Source organism: Galleria mellonella, unplaced genomic scaffold (genome assembly GCF_026898425.1).
Source record: "Galleria mellonella isolate WM207_F2 unplaced genomic scaffold, CSIRO_AGI_GalMel_v1 utg1260, whole genome shotgun sequence".
Lineage (NCBI taxonomy): Eukaryota > Metazoa > Arthropoda > Insecta > Lepidoptera > Pyralidae > Galleria > Galleria mellonella.
The window spans coordinates 881,539-904,665 of record NW_026441985.1 but is presented as its reverse complement, the minus strand read 5'-3'; the positions used below and the strand labels follow the sequence as shown (position 1 = coordinate 904,665).

The 23,127-nt window shown below is 31.3% G+C and overlaps 1 protein-coding gene across 1 annotated transcript in view; it reads left to right on the top strand.

Moving 5' to 3' along the window:
• The first annotated feature begins 1,406 nt into the window (after nucleotides 1-1,406).
• Nucleotides 1,407-23,127, top strand: part of LOC113515673 (phosphatidylinositol 4-kinase beta) — a 64,951-nt gene continuing 43,230 nt past the window's right edge. Inside the window, exon 1 of the mRNA XM_026899933.3 lies at nucleotides 1,407-1,918. Within this exon, the coding sequence (XP_026755734.1) occupies nucleotides 1,827-1,918 (92 nt within the window). The 5' untranslated portion in view covers nucleotides 1,407-1,826. The remainder of the gene's footprint in view (nucleotides 1,919-23,127) is intronic.

Below are 23,127 nucleotides of genomic sequence, written 5' to 3'. Positions count from 1 at the left end.
AGGTTTAACAGACTCGGTATTGTTTACAACTGGTATTGATACTTGAGTTTGATTCTCATCTTCAATACATTGACAATCACTATCTTTAATTTTAGATTCAAGGCCCTTGGTGTGCCTCCTTCGTTTTTTATTGCAATGTTTGCAAATGCGACGTTCACCACGTACTCGCTTACGTTTAGAACTTGCAACGCTAGAACCATCTGTGTCCATACTAGATTCACCCAATATATCAAAACTATTATTGAATGGAATAGTTATATTTGCAGACACCTGGGGGGTTGTCCCCCCAGGGTCTATAGGTGGATCCATAATGTTAATATAGGTAATTTACTTACCAATATTTACAGCAACAAACACTATTACTACAAAATATACAATTAAATATACAATCTAATACACAATATATAAAAAAGACTAATCCTTATATAAATAAAAATAAAATTAATTTAAAGAAGATCAAAAAACACTCCCGCTTTTTTAAACGTTTCCCGCGCTTTTTTTCAACAGACAACTTGACCACATGATTTACAACAACTATTGCCAGTAAATAATATTAAAATTACCTCAAAGCACATCATTTTACTATTATTTATTACCCCACTTGGGCAAAGTCGTGAGTATATACATATATGTTCAGATTTTGCAAGCATTGTTTTATTTAAAGCAAAATGCGAATTTTCTCATTTTTGTAGAATATTATACAAAAATTATAATGTATTTTTCCCATTATCCATAAAAACGTCAAACATGTCATTTAGCTATTAATTTTTTTTATCTTTTTCTTGTGCATTCAATTTGTAATTCGTTGGATTTCAAATCTTTGCTACTCAAGCTATGTATTCAGTTATACAGTCGTAGATATATTGTTAGTTAGCAAATTTTATGACGACTACCATAATCATCATCATCATTTCAGCTATTATCAGTCCACTGCTGGACCTTCTTATCTTTCTTTCTCCTTCCCTATAGACTGCCATAAAGAATGGTCCTGAGCCACCTGCATTCATTGACTCCCTGCAATGCATTACAAGTCGTCAATCCATCTAGTGGTGAGGTCGCTCTACACTGCGTTTGCCCGTATGGGATCGCCACTCAAGAACGTTTGTTCCCCATTGGTTGTTAGTTCTTCAAGTTATGTGACCAGCCTATTGCTATTTCAGCTTATTTATCCTTCGGGCTATATTGGTTACTTTGGTTCTTTTACTAATATCCTCGATCACTACCATATACTAGCAGTGAAATTACAGTGACGTTTACCACTTTCTATTAGGTGCGCCATTTCTATTAGCTATTTACAATTCCTTTTTCCTATCTATTTCATCAAACAGCAAGTTATATAAAAATATTTACCTAAAAAATGGAAAAGAATATTCTGATATAGCAACATTATCATCTCTAGCTGACATATTGTGAAAACTAAAAATAATGAGATGTCGTTTCAGACGAAACATCGATTTCTTTGATTTTGCGATTTTATTTATTTTTATTACGTACGTCTGCACATAATATTGTATTTGCAAAACGGTCAGTGTTCATTTTTAGTGATTATACTCTAAATTCGTTGTGTTTGTGTAAAATCTTAATTGGACGGACATTAAATTGGTTAATGTTATCTGTTACAATTTTTGTTTTCCAAACAAGAATTGATAGAGCATCGAGGCTGTGAATAGATAGTTAATTTTGCCATTACAATTTATCACGACGGGAATACGTTTTGTTTCGGTTTTTACTCGTCGCCATATTGTCAATGTTGTTATTTACTCTTTGAATCGAAATATTATTGATATGGTTATATTGTGTTGTGCTGCGACCGCGTCTATGTGAGCATGTTGGAGGATGTTCCCGTCCACGGAAGCCGAAGCGAAGTTAGGGGTGCAAAAGTTCCCACACATCAGAGGAATCTCAGTTTGGATTTTAGGTATAGTCTCTCATTTTATCATGTTAATCTAGGCCGTAAAGACATATCCTTGACGGTGTATTTATCTTTCTTATATAAATTAATTTGATCCGTGCATTGATATAAAAAAAAAAAAAAACAAGAATTATAATGTCATAAAAGTTGTACTTAAAACTGTTGAATTCAATATGATTAATGGTTGTCATAGGACAAGGTATGAGTGAAGTAAATAAGAATAAATATTTCTAGTTACCAAGTTATATGTCAATGTTTTTTGTGTTATCCAATTCACTTTCTCCTTAATTTAATGTATAGTAACACCAAATGTATGAATAGGTATGTATGTTTTGTTTATACTGCCATTAATTAATTATGAAAGTTGTGTTAATTATTATCATCATGTACAATGTTGAAATAGATTAAAAATATTGTTCGTAATGATGTATACATAGGTGACTGTAGAGATGCCCAGGAAGTATGCCTGCATAATAGCAAGTGATTTTGTTTTGTTCTTCAGTCTGTAAGGTAAAGAGCATGAGTTTATTTATTAATTTAAACTTTAATATAATATATATGCTTAAATAAATATATATATACACTTAACAAGAAAATCATTTTTTATTAGTTAATAATAGGGCAAACTTGTAGATTATATTAATATAATTAGGAGTTTATATTAATAAAATATTTAATTATATCAAAATTATACTACTTTTGCAATTAAGTAAATAATAACAGTTTGATATACTAAAACTAACACTAAAAGTATAAATAAAATAATACTAGAATTGCTCCTAAGTGTATCCACTGACCAAAAAATTGCTTCATAAAAATCTTAAAGTAACATCAATAAACAAATTCCTATATTGGATTCCTAAACTCATAATCAAGGTTGCTCTACTGACCTGCATACTCTAAATTGTTTGATGTTTTGACTATGCTTGTAATCATGCATGATCAAACTCTAACAAATAAATTCAAACAAACAATTATATAATGTCATAACAAATCATCATCAAATATTTTTGCTTATCCTAAAGTTGGCCTGATAGAGAATGGGCTTAATTAGGATGTACCATTTCACTAAACCTATCTGTTTATCTTTAATATTTTAATTTGATAGTTTCCTGTTTCAAATGTCTGTTTTATGGACCAGTATAAATTAAATTTATAGTAATTTACACTTAAATCTATCACAAAGTTAGTTCATAATGGGCCTTAATATAAAGATTTTGCTGTGATATTAAATTGAAATCTTAATTTTAAAGATAGATTTAGAGAAATGACGTCTCAGAATTGACGATTGGGGTCGGCCTACAGCATTTACTTCACCTTTCTAGGGGGAAGGGATTGTTAGTAATTAGAGATTAGTAATCTCATTACTAGCATTATATCCTGGCAGATTGATTTCAACCATTGTGCATTCCTAGTGAATCAATCATATTGGGCAATCTGATTTGTCTTTTTGTTCTCATTTGATAGTGCAGGCAAGGTTACACACCTATTTTCATCTGTAAAAAACTCTATTGTAGTAAATCATATCCTATCAGCCATTAATTGTCCACTATTTTTTTTTATTGCATGAAAATGGAGTGGTAAACCCGCCTGCGCTATCCCATTAGCCCGCTGGCGGGGCACCAGTGAAGGGTAATCGATGAGGATGAAAACAGATCAGTTAGCCCATCATGATGAATTCATCAGGAATTAATAATGATAGTTTCCAGGGGGAACCGCGAGGAGGTCGACCTGGTTGGATATATTGCTAGCAATGGGATTCTTAGTCTCCATTACCAACAATTCCTTTTCCCCCCAATTGTCCACTGTTGAACATAGACCTCATTATAATAAATAATTATTATGAATCATGTACCATTCAATGGCCTGCAGTTTATTTTTGTTAGACAGGTTAAGTAAAATATTTTTTTTTGCACTTTAGCCACAATTACTAATTTTTGTTTTTTTACAACCAGAGAATAAAAAGTGGGCACTACTAATCACTCTCTGGAATACTTAATGTGGCCATTAAAGATAGAGCACATTTACTAAATTATGCATTCATTTTCTTACTCACTTATATTTGTGTTTGTTGTTTAACAACATTTGACATTTGTCATCCTATAACAATTACCAAATTTTTGGAGCAGTTCAAGTTCATTTCTCCAATACATATATGATCAGTTTTAACTTCTGCGACTGTGAACTATAATCTCTTTTTTTTTCTAAGTTTTGTATAGGAATGTTGTATTAAAATAATATTGTATATTATTAATGTCCATGATAAGTGATTATCAGTATCCTCTGGTAAACTTATAGAAATTATTTTAGCTTAGAATTAAAATAGTAAAATCATATTTTTTTTTTTCTCACATTTTTTACTATTTTCTTTTAAATTCAAATACATATCAAGATACAATATAGCAATACTTCAAGAAAAAAACCACAGTTCTGAATAAAGAATGAATTGTGAAATACAAATGATACAATTTCAACATTAGTGAAGTCATAGTGTTACTGTTTCTACATTAATCACACATGTTTTTTACAAATCTTCAATAGATAATTTGCAACTAAAAATGAATTACTTAAGGCTTATTTTTCCATACTATGTGAGACTGCATGAAGACAGTTGAGCAAACTGTGTGTCACACATTATGAGCAGGCATTGTGCTCATCTTACATTAGATGTATTAATTACCCTTCCCATTCTTTTATTTTGCTTTTGACAGCTGGATTTTTCATTTATCAATTTTCATAATTTTTCATTTTAAGTTTTACTATTATGATATCTTTAATAGGTAATTAATAAGATAATAATAGTTGGGTTAGACAGTTTACACTCATAAAGTATTCAATTTAAAGTTAATTATTACAAAATTTGGAACAGTTACATTCATAAGCAGCCATCTAAAGTAACATAATATAATAAAAACTGTAGAGTATATTGTTTATGGAAATATTTTGGCTTCATTAACTCATAATTATCATATTCTTGTCTTAAACCAAATTTTTTTTATTTTTACATATTAAAGTTAATAGCCACCTACTTGTATTAACTTTAATAACTTCCTGTTAACTGTTAACTGTCTTTAACCATATTAGTTTGGTGATTAAATACTTTTATTACCCATAAACTATTCTATAAAAAATACTGGTATGTAAACAATAGATGTGAGATTTATAAACTATGAATTTTACAGTTTTCTGAATATTTAATTATTTTATTAATCTAAGTATGACTGGGTGGAGGGGGAGGATGTAGACATTTGATCTTCTTATGATTGCAGGTTTGATTCCCATATTTATAACATAAACATTTGTATTCAGTGTGTTTGTTTGTTCTTTTTATTTTCTTAGTAAAATATGTAAGTATTTAATTACAAAAAAATGTGTTAAAGTATGTCTATATGTAGTACTCATCAACCAATCTTTAAAAATGCATGTTGCATGTAAAATGTAAACTGGACTCTTTTTTTGCGCTAAGCCTCTCATTTGGGCCATTTTGCGTATGAGTCGCGGCTAGTACAGCCAGCCCGGCTCGGCCTATAAATACAGAAGCTTCCTGGATCCTCACAGGCTTCACGGAGCGACCTCACAGTTACGAATATTTCTGAACGTCAAAGGACCACTTCTACACATTCTAGTATTACGTGAACAGCCGTTTCTTTGGCCTCAAAACAGCTTCGACATAGTCAAACTGTCTTTGGCCCCTATTGTGTATAAATGTTTACTTACCCGTTGTTGTCGCTATCATTGTTTTAAGGTTTTTCCTACCTAGATATATTAAACGTTTTGATAGTCGTTGATTCAACGTTGACACGGCCAATTTTGATTGTCTGCAGTCAGTACCCTGTATCCATCTTTGATTTTGTATGTTAATGGATCTTTGACGAATCCATGTTCGAAACTGCGAGAAAGGATAAGGAAGAAGTGGATATAGGCCTGCCACTTTCGTTCAATAACTCCTTTTAGATTGCTCATCTACGGCTTCGTTATCATAAGATTCACTGTGCCTCCTTATCTACTGGAGGATAACTTGATTATTGAAAAATATCTTATCCAGTGCCTGGTGGCATTCGATTATTAATTTGTTATTTGTTTTGTTGTTTCGCAGTGCTTTTAGTACCGCTGCGCTATCAGATAAAAATTGATTAAATTAAATAGATTAATTAATTTTGATTAAAAAAGGAATAAATAAAATCGGTTCACAATGTGTGAAGCAATACTTACACACAATTAAAAATTGTATTCCACAAAAAAAAAAAGGAAAACATTTCAATTGCGTCAAAACCGATTATTTTGATTTAAAAACTAAATTATTGATCCGATATCGATAAGATTTTTTTGGGACTAATCCGTAAGTATATCCTTTTAGATAAAAATAATTTTCCAAATCGGTTTAGAACTGATAGTTATGAGGTAACAATTGAGAATTGAGAACCTTTTTTTTATGTCGGTTATAAAGTACAATTAACTATGAGCCTCAGATAGCATGGTTCGTAATAGAGCTTTAATTCTAGTTTCATTTCACCTTTATTATTACTGTAAAATATGATGAAAATGTGTAATGATCCCGTATTAGTGATCGTTTTATTCCAATATCTCTAAAGTATTCAGGTCGCTTGGTTAATGTTTAGGGTTCATGTAAACACAAAGTGGGCGGTATCTAGGGCATGTTCGTTTCATAGCCAGGTGAACGGACGGGGCGAAAGTAAAAGTGGATGGCGTCTCGTCGACGGAAAGCGGCGATTTCCTGACCAGCTAGCTATGTACTTACATGTACAGAGTTACCAGCAAAGAGTATCTACCACATTTCGAGTTTTTTTATATGTTTACGCCAGGAATTTCAAACCTTTCTAATTAGTATTACGTTTCGATCCCTGTGTTTTTTAAGCGACTTCTAAGAGTTTTAAATTCGCTCGACTTTTGCGTGTACCTATGTTATGTGATATCTTCGGCTATTGTAAATTGTTTTTGATAATTATTTTTGCAATCGATATGGTGTATTCCCCTGTCGGTTCCACGAAACCATCAATTTCAATCGTAATAAAATGTAATATTTTATTATGATTGTGGTTAGTAGTTACTTTTTTTTTATGTAGCAATATCCTGCTTTTTATTATTATTGTTGTATTAATTATTTCTGTTTATAGTTGCCAGTCACTTAATAATTATTTTAGTAAAATTACACTATGTAATCTGCTAAGGTTTATTTTTTGCGTTCTAATTAGACGTCAAAGTCATTCCTCACTGAAATATTTAAAAATTTTTTTTATTCGTAGGTTTTTAGTTTCATTCTATTTCTCTTATTTATAAAAATTTAAATCCTTTTACAAATCTACTTTAATTATTATACTGTTTTTTCACTTTCTTTTAAATTAGGAATTTAGCGTAAAAGAAAGGAAACAGTTCAATAGCTAAAATGGATTTATGAGACGTTTGAAGTTTTTATGAATTAATATAGCAATTTAAATATCTATTCAATTTGTGGTGTGTAAGATATAGACAACAAACATCTTAGAATGTCCACTCAGGTTAAGTTGATTTAGAAAAATTCGTTTATTAAATTGACCCAATGGAAATTTGAAGCCGGCGATTCAATTACGTAAAACGTGTCTACCATTGCTCGAGGCACGTTGCTTTATTTTTCTACAAATTTAACATAATTTATATTTTATTTGTCCATGGTACTGTTCATGTCTATAGGCGACGGTTACCACTTTCCATCAGGCAGGCCATCAACTTGTTTGCCATTCTAAGTTGCATAAAAAAAACTTATGAATTAATTTTTCTCTTTTTTTTTTTTTTTATTTAACAAATTCTATCAACATATTCTTAAAGGTATTTTCTATGTAGCAACATTCAATAAATTTTATTTAATCGTTTGTAAACACCTACTCGTTAAACATGTGTTGCACGCGAGTTTCGAATCTTAGGGCGAAGATATTATCTAAGGTAAAAGAACTCTAGTGAAATCTAACTTGTTATAGGTTCCTTAACGGGTCGGTTAATGACTGTCTGGTTCCTTTAATAACAAGTGACTAAATAAGGCCGAGAACTATGTACTAACTCGTAGTTACTCGCAAACACAGGTCATCTAATCATTATTTAGTGTTTAGGTGAACAAAGTTTCCATCTATACATAAATAATGATTCTGTTCTGATTTTTTTTACTAAACTACAAATTTGTGTTAGATGTAAAGGCAGACTAAAAAAACGAATTGTAAAATGTAATGGTAACCTCGTCTACGCTATCGATACGCTTACAATATGGCGGGGTACAAGTGAATGATGATGAGCGAGGATGCATTCGGCTCAGTGGGTAACCATTGAAATTAATTTCAATGGTTTCTAAGGGGATATCGTAGATGCCGATCTGATATTGCTATTATTGGAGTAACTAGTCTCGTTCACATCTACTCTCTTCTTTATTAGCAGTTTAGGTATCTTTACTTGAATTCTGTTTGTATCTATTTCTACCGCGTACACTGCGATTTCAGAGATATTTCCTTCCATGAACGCTCAAATTATGAAATGAGCTCCCTGTCGAGGTTTTTCCAAGAGACTACAACATGGGTTTCTTCATAAAAGGGGTAAAGAGGTTTCTTTATGGTCGGCAACACGCGGCTAATACCCCTGGTATTGCAGGCGTTCATAAGCTACGGTAAGCGCTTACCATCAGGTCGTATGCTTGTTTGCCACTCAGTGGTATAAACAATAAATGAAAAATGTTAAATGGATGAAATTATCTAGTGCTTAAGATACTTATATAGTAGTGTACTTAAGATTTTTATATAGAAAATGTTCATGGTTTGCAGTGATCGCTTACTATCAGATTGCTTGATTTTCACTCTTGTGATATAGAAAAATTCAATGTTACTTTAATCATCATCAGGTGACCTAACGTACTTGCCTTTATGTCAAACTAAACAGAGTAATTTTACTGCTTTCTTATTTTAAAGTATCTATTGCGTGCCAACATATTATTATGTGAAGACATCTGTGTTGTTGTAAATTTACCACTGAAGTTATCTCCGGTTAACAGCAATTTTATTGATCTCTACAATAAACTTATTCTTATGGAAATGACTTTAGATAATAAATAATAATCTATTATTTATTTCAAAGATTTTAGTTCTCTAGTTATTTACACTTGCTATTATAAATAATTTCTCATTCATCAGTATAAATGCTTTAAAAACAACAACCAGGATTCTTTTTATAGCTTTCTTTCAATAACACCGACGGATATTTCAACGATTTAATGTAGATTTATGCTGTGGATAATTTGCAACAATTATTTATAGCATAAATCCATTATGTGAGCAGCAAGCTCGTTACTTTCCTGTCATGTAGCTAATGATCTCCTTGAGTGACGGTTTTTCCTCAAAACTTCGCATTAATTTCAATTTAGCTGTGTATTCCTTTAAGATAAACTACGGTGGCTTTTGTGATGTTGCTTTATTGTAAGAAATGCGTCAGTTTACTACGTAAAGTTTATATTGAAAGATGTTTACTAAGGTTTTGCAAGAACTATATACTCTTGGTTTCTTCGTTGGTTGTAATTTGCGATTGTAAGATAATCAATATTGATAGGCATTTCTAACAATACTGTGCTAACTAAAATATTTTGTATATTAAAATAAAACAATTGATTTTTGCTTAGAATGCGAATGGCCTTCTGCAGTGCCGGTGGTGTGCGGTGGACCGACCAAGGCCTATTGTAGATTTGTGTACCTCATTCATTAGACCGTCGAATACTGTCATGTGACGTATTTTAAATACTTTCCACGTTGTAATTGAAAAATTTTAAAACTTTTATTTAAAAGGAATTTTAAATGTTTTCAACAAACGAAAAATTATTTTTTAATTTCATATCTCCATAATTGATATAAGATTAAATAGAATGAAATGCTTTTTACTAAATAAATGCATTTTACTAAACTAAAGATATCATGTCTCAATTTCTGAATGAAATTAAATTTTTAAGCGACTTTCAAAATGAGCCTTTTAAAATGAAGTTCTGAATTCGTCTGATTTTTGTGATTATATATTCGTACATATATTTATTGCAAATGGTTTTTTTTATCTTTACTTTTAAATTTAAAAGAAATAATAATATACAAAAAATATTTCTCTCTTTAGAGTTCATATTTTTTTATGGCGAAGCAACTGTCTTCGGTTAATAACCATGGTCTTGCCCATTTGTCGCTTCGCTGCTGATTTCCGACTTTAGACAAAAAATCAACGTTCCTCAATTATTATTAGTCATTGTCAATGGAATTAGTCCCACATTCCAAATTCTTTTATCTTGTTCTGAGTCACACGCGTTTAATTGGAATCTTAAATGACTCGAGCTCCTGTATATATGTAAGTACTTTGAGTATATTTTGACTTCAAGCGTAGTAAAGTGCACCGATTGAAAATATTTAAATTTAGAACGCGGAATCGTGTATTTAAAATTAGATATTGCTTCGCAACAAGCAGTTTTTTGCAGACTTCAATATATATCGTGACAGAATCAATATGGGACCAACACGGTTGTAGTTAAGTCATATTGATGTCAAGGAGTATTATCAAAATCTGTCCAGCAGTGACTACATAATCGCGTACAAAAATACAAACGAAACGAGAACCATCTCCTTTTGGAAGTTTCTTTTATTACTAGGGAGGTAAATGAGCAGACGGTACACCTGATTGAAAGCGGCTATCGTAGCTCATGAACATCTACAACACGAAAGAAGTTGTTTGTGTGTTGCCGACCTTTTAAATTTTTGTAGACATGTTTTTTGGAATGCCCCTAATATAGGGCATTTCAAAAAAAGTGTCTACATCCCCTTACAGTGCAGTTACTGTATTGGGAAAACTGGTGAAGGGAGCTCATTTCACTACCCAGATGTACGAGGTAGAAATTAATGTTATATAAAAATTTCTTTACGTTGTTTATGCGAGTAAGAAACTTAATGGTAGAGGGATGGGCAGCAGCGTCCCTCTTAAAACATCTCTAAAACCTAACTGCGGCTGCCAACCCGCCTGCCAAACGTGACAACAACTGGCAAAACTTCCTTTATGGGGAAGGCTTATCAATAGTAGACAGTTAACAGCGGAAATGATGATGATGCGAGTATAGTAAATATTCCATTCCGTTCTGATTGCAGTAAGTAGTGATCAATATATATTGTTCATGATATTGATTAATGTATGTTCTCCTTTTATTTCTCATCAGGGACATAGGGCTTCGTAAAAGGGACATTGACGTTTTTATGACGATCACACTACTTACTCCAAATATAGTAATCGGGACGAAATCGAATATTTATTATACTCGTATTCATTATGCATACATCATAAACCAGTTGTATTGTACCATCTCGTGCAAGATCTCCAATTTATGTGATCCCTTCGTAATTGTCGTGCAAATTTTTTTTTCAATTTATTGTAACACTACAGTCTATTTTTGTTTCACACCGTTCAATTTTAACTTTCAATATTTTGTTATTATATATTTTTTTTTATATCAATGTGCTTTACTTATTTTTTTTTTGTATATCAATCACAACTCGTTTGCCTTCATCGCCATGCTGTTACATAATAATTTGTTCATTTGATAATATTATTATAGATACTTATAATTCTGTTATACTTATATTCCACCTACTCGTAACATGGCCTTCGCTTCATCGTTTTTTATACGAACAGCTAATCAGTGGAATTCTCTCCCGGCGTCTATGTATCCTGATTCGTTTAACATGCGTTCTTTTAAGGCTAGAGTGAAGGCATTATTTAAGCTTATTATTATTATTTCAGCCGTTAATTGCCCACTGCTGAAAAAAAGCTTTCCCCGTAAGGGGAGTTTTGCCAGTATATTTAAGCTTGCGTGTAACATTTTAGATCTTATTTTCATTTAATATCAGGCTAGTTTGGGGATAAATGCATTAACATTTAATGTATAAAAATAGCTCTGGATTCTCTGTAAATGAAAACGTAAACAAAATCGAGCAATGTCGCAGGCATCAAATAATTTTCGTCTAAAACGCGCAATTATTTCACAAAGACAATGTTATTTGCCATTGGTTGTAATAATTGAACTCTGAATTGTATTGTTAATTATGTTACAGGAAAATACAATAGCTGTAAAATGAGTGTTATTGCCGTAGACTCGAAGCAGATGCCTCAATGCCTCGTTCTGGCTATACTTGATAAATCGTCGTTTCGGTGCACGTGCACTCACTCATTCTGTCTAATTTGTACCAGTCACACCGCTTATTTATATAATCATTTATCAATTCTACGCCTTTTACTTATTTTTAATATAATTGTTCTGGCTTTTTAATATTTCTTACACGTGTATTTCAAAGGTAGTATAGCCAATTAAATGGACTACTTTTTGATGATATATCTATAGATATCAAGTTAAAACATATACCTACCTGATTTTAAGTCAGACTTTCAAGAACACTACTGTTAAAATCATATTCAATTTGGTATCGTAGTCTTTGTGTGATGCCAGAACAAACGTACAGACAGACAGACAGACGAAATTTCTAAAAATCGTTACATATATATTAGTCTTATTAAGACTCCTTATATATTTTCTTTTATATCTCCCATGTACAGACATCTTCTAGTTAGTTTTATTATATTAAGTAGTAAGATTCTATTGTATTGTACTTATCCTACTCCTTATGTATGATCTTACTACTTTCTTATTTACAAATAAATAAATCATAATAATTATTATTAAAAGAAAATAAAATCAAAAATTTACATAATTGATATTAATTTTAAATTTCAACTTAAAAAGGAGGAGATTATCAACATAATCGTACTTTATACATCATATGTTTGCCAATTCGGAAATTGAAGAGATTTTAGTAATTCTTGTAAGGATAGGGGTTGGCTCCGTAATTATTGTCTTGATTTTAATACGTTGCTTTTTAACATTATAATACGGAGTCAAAAAGCTAGAAAATTATTTGTACACAGCCCTACAAATAATATGCATGGCTCTAGACCTTGAACAGTTGTCTCTCAAATATGATACAAATACCTATTGCCATACAACGTGATGCCGTTCGTATCAACACGTATAGATAGATAGATACAGCAATAGTAATACGTCCTATCATTTTACAATATTTTACTCACTTCAGAGAATACAAATTTGGTATGTATTGATAACAACGATAGTATACATATTAAATGACACTTGTTTTTAAAACTTGTTGGATGAATTATAAACACGGAGGCCAATAATTTCCACAATGAATTTGTTATCATTTTCAGTACATAGTAGATACCTTATACATATCTTTAATTTAAAGTAATACCTATGTTTTATATGTGTATATAGTTATCGTAGTCAAACGGAATAGAATAGACTAACTTATGAGACGCAATTTGCCTAGTTTATATTCGTCTGGTAATAATTAGCAATAATTGTTTTTTTATGTGTACTAGCTACCAAATTACGATTAAAAATATAGGTGTGAGAGGTAAACGCGTACAATCACTTTTTAAGCTCTTTTATTGTATCAAACGAATTTTGTATTGAGTTTCTTAGTTTATTTTATTTTACAGTTCTTCAAATTTAAAAATATATATCTAAATAAAATAATCAAAAATATATATCTAAATAAAATAAAAAAACCTTGTCCAGTGGCTGGTATTGGACACAAAACATTAAAGGTCCTGTAAGGCATTTGGGTAGTGCCTATAATATAAAGCATTCGCAACTGGATATTGCGAGTGATGCTCTCAGAAGCAAAGTGCAAATGTTTGTCCAAGCTTTGCACATAACCGTGTGCATTGAGTACGCGTGACTTTGAGGATATTTATATGTATATTACAAACTGTGCTCGCGTCTGCTTGCTGCTTTGAATAGGTTAAAATAGATTACCCACATGGGGAATTACTTGCGTTGTTTTCATTATAAACATTTATATAATAGATTTACCTATACGTTATATAGCTATATAGGTTTTATTTTAGAATTTGTTTTCATTAAAATACTCGCTTAGTTTAGGGTTATTAACTAAAGTATACATTTCACTTTAAAATGTACAGTTTAACTAATAAGCCTCCTCAGTGTCTCTTCTCATGTAACGATTTGCTTGAATGTTTAGTGGTAATCATAACGGATGGAGGCACATTAGCAATCTCATGGGACACATAACGGAGTTCCATTATTACTGAGTGAGACCTCGTTGTGAGAGACTTGCTTATAATATGTCTTCCCACGGATTTGTATCGAGGCCTCGCGCCCACAACGCAAAATAAGGTCGATTAGTACTTGCCGGTAGTTAGCCATATTTGTTTTGGTGAATGAAGTTTTGCACAATATATAATTACATTGTTATGTAATTGTATGTATAGTAAATTGCTATTAAAGATGCTTCATTCAGTTATCAATTGCTCTCACCAACTATGAGTATGCAGGGGTTTTGAGAAATGTTTATAAAATTCCAATTGAATAGAGAAATTCTACGCACAGTATGTGTTACATGTATATATGTATATACACGTTGCGTCCTATTTTTAAATATAGAATATCGAATAGTACTGACTATGTTAACATTCAAATATTTTTCATATTTATTTAGATTGTGTTACACAAAAAAAGACTTTAATTGTAGCAAAACTAGATATTTTGATTTAACAACTAAGCAGCTGAACCGATTATGATAAAATTTCTATGGGACCAATTTGTAAGTATATATTTTTAGTTAAAAAAAGAATTTTGCAAATTGCCTTACAATTGACGGAGTTATGAGGTAGCAAACATAAAAAAAATACAACCGAATTGAATATAAAAATACATCCTTCTTCTTAAAATTGGTTGAAAATGCGTTAGAAACTAGAATATTTAAAAAGTATTACCGATATGACTTTTTTTAACATGTATCATAGAATTGAAGTGTTACTTTATTATGCATGGACTTTGCGTGAAGATCGATAGATTGATTTATACATCGAGTAGGTACACATGCAATGTATGTCATGATCATGATTAGCGTTTGAAATATTTGACATTAAGTTTCATTACTATATCACTGTTAATTTGCATCCAAATCTGTCATTTATGAGTAAAAATATTATAAATAGACTAGATAATATCAAACATACATGATAACCACATAAAAGGTTTTCTCTTTTCAACCGATTTCATAAAAGATGGATCTTAATTTGGTTGTATTTCTTTGTTTCTTACCTCGTAACTCTGTCATTTATAAATTGGATTTTTTTTTGTTAAAAAGGATACACTTTCAAATTGGTTACGTAGAAATTTTATCATAATCGGTTCAGTAATTTAGTTTTTAAATTAAAATATCTGGATTTCGTACGACTGAAATCGGTTTGTTTTGGGGAAAATTTTTAAGTTATATATCTATAATATTAGTACCTATATATCTTCCATAAGTAAAAAAAACTTGTAAATGACATTTTATGTAACTGTATTTGTTTTAAATACATTAAGTCTTTAAGGGACACTGATTTACATTATTGTGTTTTTTTCTGTTAAGTATTTTGAACTGGTCGTTAATATAATAATTGATATATTTAAATAATAGTAGAAGTCGTGCCATTATAAAGTTTTTGTTGTTGACCTTTAAACAAACCTGTTTCTTGCAATGATTACTATAGGGGTAATGAAAACAAGAAGTTGGCACAATATAGAGCACACTATTTAAAAGTAGTTGGGTAAGTTTTTAAAACTTATGTTCATGTTTTAACGAAAAAGAAAGCTCCTGGAGAATTCCGGGTAATTATTGTCGTTGTTATTATTATTTCAGCCATTTACTGTCCACTGCTGGACATACGCTTTCCCCATAAGGGGAGACTTGCCAGTAGTTGCCACGTTTGGTAGACGGGTTAACAACCGCAGTTCGGCTTTCAGAGATGTTTTAAGAGGGACGCTGCTGCCCATCATTCGCCCTCCTTTAATCGCCTCTTACGACATCCACGGGAAAGGAAGGGGTGGCCCTTTTTATGCCGTGGCACACACGGTGATCGAGATAAATGGCGACTTCGACACGACGAGACGATTCTCGTTCTGTCTGACAGTAGCTACCTTTAAAGTTTTGTTTAATGGATGTGTTCTTGAAAAATAAAAGAGCGAGTGACGCATGTAAAGTTTATCTATTCCCCTGCCAGATAAAACTATCTAATATTTTTTTTTAGTTATCAGTAGCAATCTTCATTTGATGACGTGTATTCACATGATAAAGTGGGAAGCTATACCTTCTTATTAAAAATAGCGAAATATTGCCCAATGGTAATACATACCTATGTATTACATTGTAGTGTATGTAAATATACTTATAATTACGAATTAAAACATCCGCACCATTTCTTGCTTTCAGTGCATTATTAACGCATCTTAATGATCTGTATTTCCAGCTAATATATGCATGTTTCGTGTTATTATATTTGTACTTGTGAATCATCGTGCTCCTTGGATTGACATCCGAAACGATTACGCATATCGTCGAACAAACCGTTTGTAAACACCATTAGTCACTTTTCATTAATTTTCAAGTATCCATGTTAATAAAAAATTCAAAGTGTTATATTAAGTATAATTCAGAAAATTGTGTTCTACAAACCCTAAAAGTACATGTCGATAATTTGAGGCAACCCCGGTAATTGTCAGTCTTCGACCGATATTAAGGATAGTAGGCTATATCGAATTCTTAGTTTACATATCGCATCTTTAGAATTGATCTAAAAATCTGGATTTTGAAAAGAGAAACAAAATGTGTTTTATGATTTTTTAATTTAATAATATTTTCCGTTTAATTTTAATTAATTTTAAGTTAAATACTTGTACAGTGGTAGGTCAGGTAAATCCCGATAAAGCAGCCCCCACTAATTGGAGTCATCGTCCGACATTAAGGACAGTAGGCTATGTTGAATTCTCAGTTACATATCAGACTTTTAGAATTGTCGTAGTGTAATAAATTGGATTTTTGAGAAATGAATAAAATGTGTTTTGTGATCCTTGAATTTAGTAATATTTTCAGTTTAATTTTAATTTAATTTTAAGTTAAATACTTATACATTGGGCTCAGTTACATACCGATAACGCAACCCCCGGTAATTGGAGTATTTGACCCTTATTTAGGATAGTAGACTGTATCGGATTCTTAGTTGATATACTATTTGAAATAAAATATATTACTCTAAAGAAACTAAAGGAAGAAACACGGCTCATTGAATCTATAAATAGAAACGAGACACTGACGTCATCCTATGACAAGACGAGCGAAAACGATAACATTTGTTACGGTCAAATCTAAACGAACTGGATTATTACACTGCTTAGGGTATAAAAGGGAGTGACACAATGGACGGAAATCATCAATCAGTTGCCCTCACCCACGACGAGAGGGTCCACAATACTAATAACAGTCGCCTACTATGTGGATACACGGTCTCCCCTTCACTAGTCTCAAGACATCGGCGCGTTCATATTTCTGTCTTAGGTTAGAGGACCGCAATTGTGAAAGAAAAGTATAATAATGAACACTCTCCGGCGGCAAATGAAACAGCCACGTTGAAGTAAACTGAGGCCACGCTTAAATATAAAGGTCTGATAAAGGTTTCTGCGGTCACCTTCAATTTTATTTACTTATATAATATGCTATTTAAGAATAATAATATAGGTTACTACTATAAAACTAACTTATTTAATTGATGGCCGTTTGTTGATGGGTATTTTGGTAAAAGTCTGTGTGAAACCAATACTTTTAAAACTTATTCTGTAATTTTTATATGCCTAAAATATCAATTGTAGGAATATTTTACTTATTTTGTGCAACATTTTTACTTTGTAACGGAAATTAATATATATTAATATAATAAAGTACTTTATATTATTCTCATTTTCGTGTATAATATAGTATATTTTATATATGTTTAAGTATATTTGTTATTTATATATATTTATTCGTTTATATATGTAGTTTTAGTGTGTATGTATATCAATAATTACTAATACCGCATTCGAGTATTTTGACACTTCTCTACGGTTGACTAGAAGAGAATGTTTTTAGCATTAAGTCCGCCATGTACACATATATGTACTAATAAATAAAACAAATAAATTAATTAAACCACATTTTTGTGCAGTTTCGTTGTCAGATGGAGATTTAGAATACATATAAGAATGTCATTACTGAGGTTTAAATAATAGGACAAAATGAGATTTGCGCGGGCGAAGTTTAGATAATAAAAAATATTAAATAGTTAACTCGTATTTGGCATTGACTACGCCCACGCTGGACCATTTTATCTTTTGGCGTTCTTAATATAAACATGATTGTTCTCGTATTCTTTCTTAGAAGACCTTAAATGCATTAATTTACCGCTACTTGCTTTCAAATTCTATGTCATTACTTCGTTCAATGACGTAGTTGATGATGCCTTACTGTCTTTATATGCTCGAAGAAATAAGTAAATATTTTTTCTTTTGTTTTTATCTCATTTTCCGCAGTTCGCGCATTATATTTTTCTTTTTCATTGGTCTCTATTTTCCGTATGTAGGTATAGTTTCTTCTTTTGCTCGTATCATTTCACACAGTCCATTTATCTTTGGTTATTTTATTTCTTTATATTTTTCCACGTTCATATTTTAGACCTTTTTAAACGTGATATTTTTATCTTACAAAAAAAGAAAGGTAACATTTTTATAACTTTTATTTAATCGGGTTTAATGACTATAAAATTCCTTTCAGTGGTTTGCATTATAAGAACGCAGATATAGTTCCTAATAGAGAAATAATAAATATATTGATGACGTTATACCCTGACGGTAAAAGGCACCGAATGAATTTTAGAAGATCGAGACGATGATTTCTAGTTCATATGCAAATGAAGTGGCCAAGCGTGTGTTTCGCCTATCGTGCTTCTAGTACCTAATTCAATTGGTGCACATTTGGATAGAGTGGCCTCGCTCGCCTGGTTTCGGAAGTGCCAATTCGTAGTTTAGCACGCCGTGCAAGGTCGTATCTCTCGGTTGGTTAAGTCCACCTATCGCTGAAAGTGAATGTATCTTTTACTTTGATTTTAATCTTAGGCACGTTTTTAATGATGTTTACAATGTAAGTTATTTAATAAATGAAAATAAAGATTATTTAATTGAAAACAAGGTTTATATTGTGAGTATAAACATATTTGCAAGTACAGTCATGTTATATTATGCAATATATTTTTTTTTACTTCACCGATATCTAACATCATTATTATTTGGTGATCAGCCTTCTTGTACCGTCTATGGCATAGTACGCCTCATGTTTGGCTCTCAGTACTAGTTAGGTGTAATGCTTATTAAGTATGTGTTCTTATGTACTATTGCATTGGTTATTTTATACATTACGCATTGTCGCTTCACGATCAATATAAATGAGGCGGGGTAGCACTTGTTTAGACGCGTCAAGCAATACCAAAATTTTAATTTGTTCTACTTTTACATTTCTTTGTAAGAATACGTTATATTATTTATTATTCATGTAGAAACAAATCAGCCAACTATGCAGTCATCCACGTCTATCTTTTAGGCTACTGCCTACAGTTGCAGCAGCAAGTAACAATCAGTTGTTTGAAAATAATTTGAATGGGTCACAGTTTTAATGAAGTATCTAATCGCGAAATGACAATAGACGATACAAACAAAATTCTCCCGTTTATTAGATCGAAAATACTAAACTAACTAAACTATCATTAATTTTTTTTATTACTGCTCTGTAATGTACACTATAATTATGTTGTTCAATACTACTAAAGAAACATCTGGTGACCCTATTGCGAATAGAATCTAAAGACGTTACTTCATTTATATCCGTCATCTTGGATGCGATCCGGGGGTCGAGTATGAAGTAAATATACTCCTATGTCCTTATTGGCAAGTAAGATAGCACAATACACATCACGAATTTCATTTCTGACCGACTTCAAAAAAGGAAGAGTTTCTCAATTCGGTTGTATTTTTTTATAATTGTTACTTCAGAATTCCGTCTTTTATAAACCAATTTAGAAATTTTTTCTTTTAATTTGAACTTGTTACTATACTGACAGTAGAATGTATTCTTATTAAGACATAGTAATTGACTTGTGTGAAGACAAATCCGTCTTTACCTACCTACTAGTAAATATTTTTATTTTTAACTAACTACGGTATACTACTATTCTGAGTTTACTTTGTAAAGTTAGTGTCACCCCACGTCATTCATAATTACAGTCGCGTCATGCCAGCTGGTTTTTACATTCTATTGTGTGCGGAGGAAGTAATCTAATTGCCTTTATTGTGACGATAGGAAACAGACGTTTTTCGTGCTTAGGAAACGACATTGTTTCAGAGAGGGCTCATAAAGATGTCCCAGCCAAAGAGAGCTATGTTACAGCTTTGATTTCGTTTTGTGCAATTGATGTGTGCTCATTAATACTTCTTTTAAAGTTGATTTTCATTTAATTGTATATAGATAGAGATGATTTTATGTTCAGTATGCCCAAGGATATGTAATTATGTATTTATTATTATCTACTTCTGATTTAATGATAAAAATATATAGATATATTGATATATAGGTACTTTATTTATATTTGTAATAACATGATTATACGAAAAGAACGTACTATGATATCATGGTTCGTTTTGATTACTGTAGCTATAACGCTTTTTCAGTATTAAGTCACAGAGGGTGATAATTGTTTCTGACGGCTGATGGCCTATAGAAAAACAGTTTATACATAAAATAGATTCTTTGCACTAGAAATGTGCAAAATGTCAGTTATATAACTAAAACACAGCCTATCATTGTTTCCCTTGTGATTACTGTGCAATATCTCATTGTTTCTGTTTTTCATAATACATATCTAATTGTTGTAACGTAGCGCAATTTTTTCATATATATATTTACAATTTATTAATTAGTATATGTATCACAATTATTAAAAAAAAAGTTATTTTTCAATCTTTTGTATGCCACTTTTTTATGTTTTAATAAATTTGTCTTATCAATACATGTTAAATGTATTCATTCATGCGCAGAAACAATTTGACTTTGTAATGCCATTATGTCCATAATGCCATGCACATTAACTGCTATTATTTATTTCTCAAATCTCATTGTGTTTTCTCAGTATTTGCGTGCTACTTTAGCTTAGCCACTTTTATGGTTTTGTACTAAAAATCTTAAAATTCACACATAATAATTACAAAGGCCCAATGAATACGAGACCAGAGTAACAAGTTTGCAAGAAGTCCATGTAGCAAACTATTTTATTGTAGGTACAGGATTTTTTCAAAGATAAGAATAATCTCATCAAGATTTTGCAAAATATAATGCAATAATATTAAAATAATGTAATGTTTGTTTCAAAAATAGTAACCTCATTACACCTGTCAAATATGAGTAATGCCCGCTGATTTCGTATCTATGCAACTTAGAATGGTAAACAAGCTGACGGTCCATCTTATGGAAAGTGGTAACCGTCGCCTATAGACATGAGCAGTACCATAGACAACAGAGTATACTGTTTCGCCCATGATACTTCCCATGCGTTGCCATTCCTGAGGATTCGACTGTTATTCCTCTGTACTTTGTAAATTCATGTATCCGTCCTATGATTGAAAAAAAAAAGTTGTAAGAGCTACTAATAAAATTTGAGGCCTTCAACTGATACGCAAATTATATACTTGAAAAATTGTTAAAAATTGATGTGTAGTAAAAAAAAAATATATTTTCATCTGCCGTTTATAATGATTCCAGTTTTATCATCCCACGAAATCAATCCGGCAGACGTTTTGCGAAACGACGCGTACGTAGATTCACCAATCGGTGATTGGATACGTTTGCAGCTGTTCACACGGGCCCCTATGCGGTCCATCGCATCTGCAAATAATACCTGTAGCAATTTTAAAGAGAATAGAACGCGTCTGTGATGAATTATTAGTTTTGCCAAACCACGTTATAACCCTATAACATAGAATTCTTCATTTGTTAAAGTTACTTGTGTAGAATGTACACATCATTAATAGTTTTTAAGAGATTTGAAAAAGGAGGGTATTTTTAATGTTTTTTTCTTATTATTTTTTATATTATTCAATGTATGTCATGCAGTCTGCCAGTTTTTTTTGCAATCAATTAAGTTTACTCTCTTGTTGGTCTCATATTATTTTCTTTCCTTATTAAGTCCTATTTACGGAACAAAATCGTTAATTATAATTTTATTAATTATATCGCTCAATAAATAAATAAACTTTTTGTAGCCTATAATTGTGTCTAAGTTGCCTATAATTAAATCCCAAACAATAAGCTGATTTTATCATTTACAAACTCTCATGATAAAATACTGTTGTTTATTATCATCTGGCAAACGTATTTAGTTAGCATCTTATTATCTTTTATTCGCGAATATTACTCGTATTGTATAGGATTTCTTACGTGTAAAGAAAAAACCCAAAACGTTTTAGGCTTGTTTTAGGTAATATTGCTAAATCGTCTGCATAAGTGAGAATTTGTACTTTCCACTCTTTAAAGACCAATTTTATACCACCAAGTACCAATAATAACAATAACATAATTAAATTGGCTGCGTGTCATGATAAGCAGATTATTGACCTATCGGACATGCTTGTTTATCTATTTATAACTAATCTATTTATATTATAACAAAAATTCACGCGAAGATCTAATGTACGCATTTTGAAATAGTTGTATCAGAGTTGATAGAACATAATACAATGAAGTTTCATTTAAAGCGGTGTAATGTTGTAATGTAATCATAACACAATCGCAACTCATCGGTTTAGTTGAATTATTACACGAATCTGTTAATCTGTACAAAATTTATATAACTATTGTAGCGATATACTATCTATATCTATACGTAGCGAATTATAACCAAGTTATATGCAACGTTATGGATTTTCTAAACATTTCTAGGAAGATCGGTGAATTGTTGTTATGTTATATTAAATTTGTTATTAAATTATACGAGCTAAGCTTCTGCGAAATATTCGTAGGAGTAAAACGTTCAAGATTTCTTATAAACCTGTTCTGGCGTTTGTAGAACGGTTGAGGTCATTCGGTGCACAGATATGGCAGCTTGTTTTGGTTTTACAGTTTTTTAGCCTCCCAATTTTATTTAATGTGATAATAAAACTTATTAGCTATTTTCCTGCTACCACAAACGTGTGGATTTCAGAAGTAAAAATTCATGAAATACAGCCA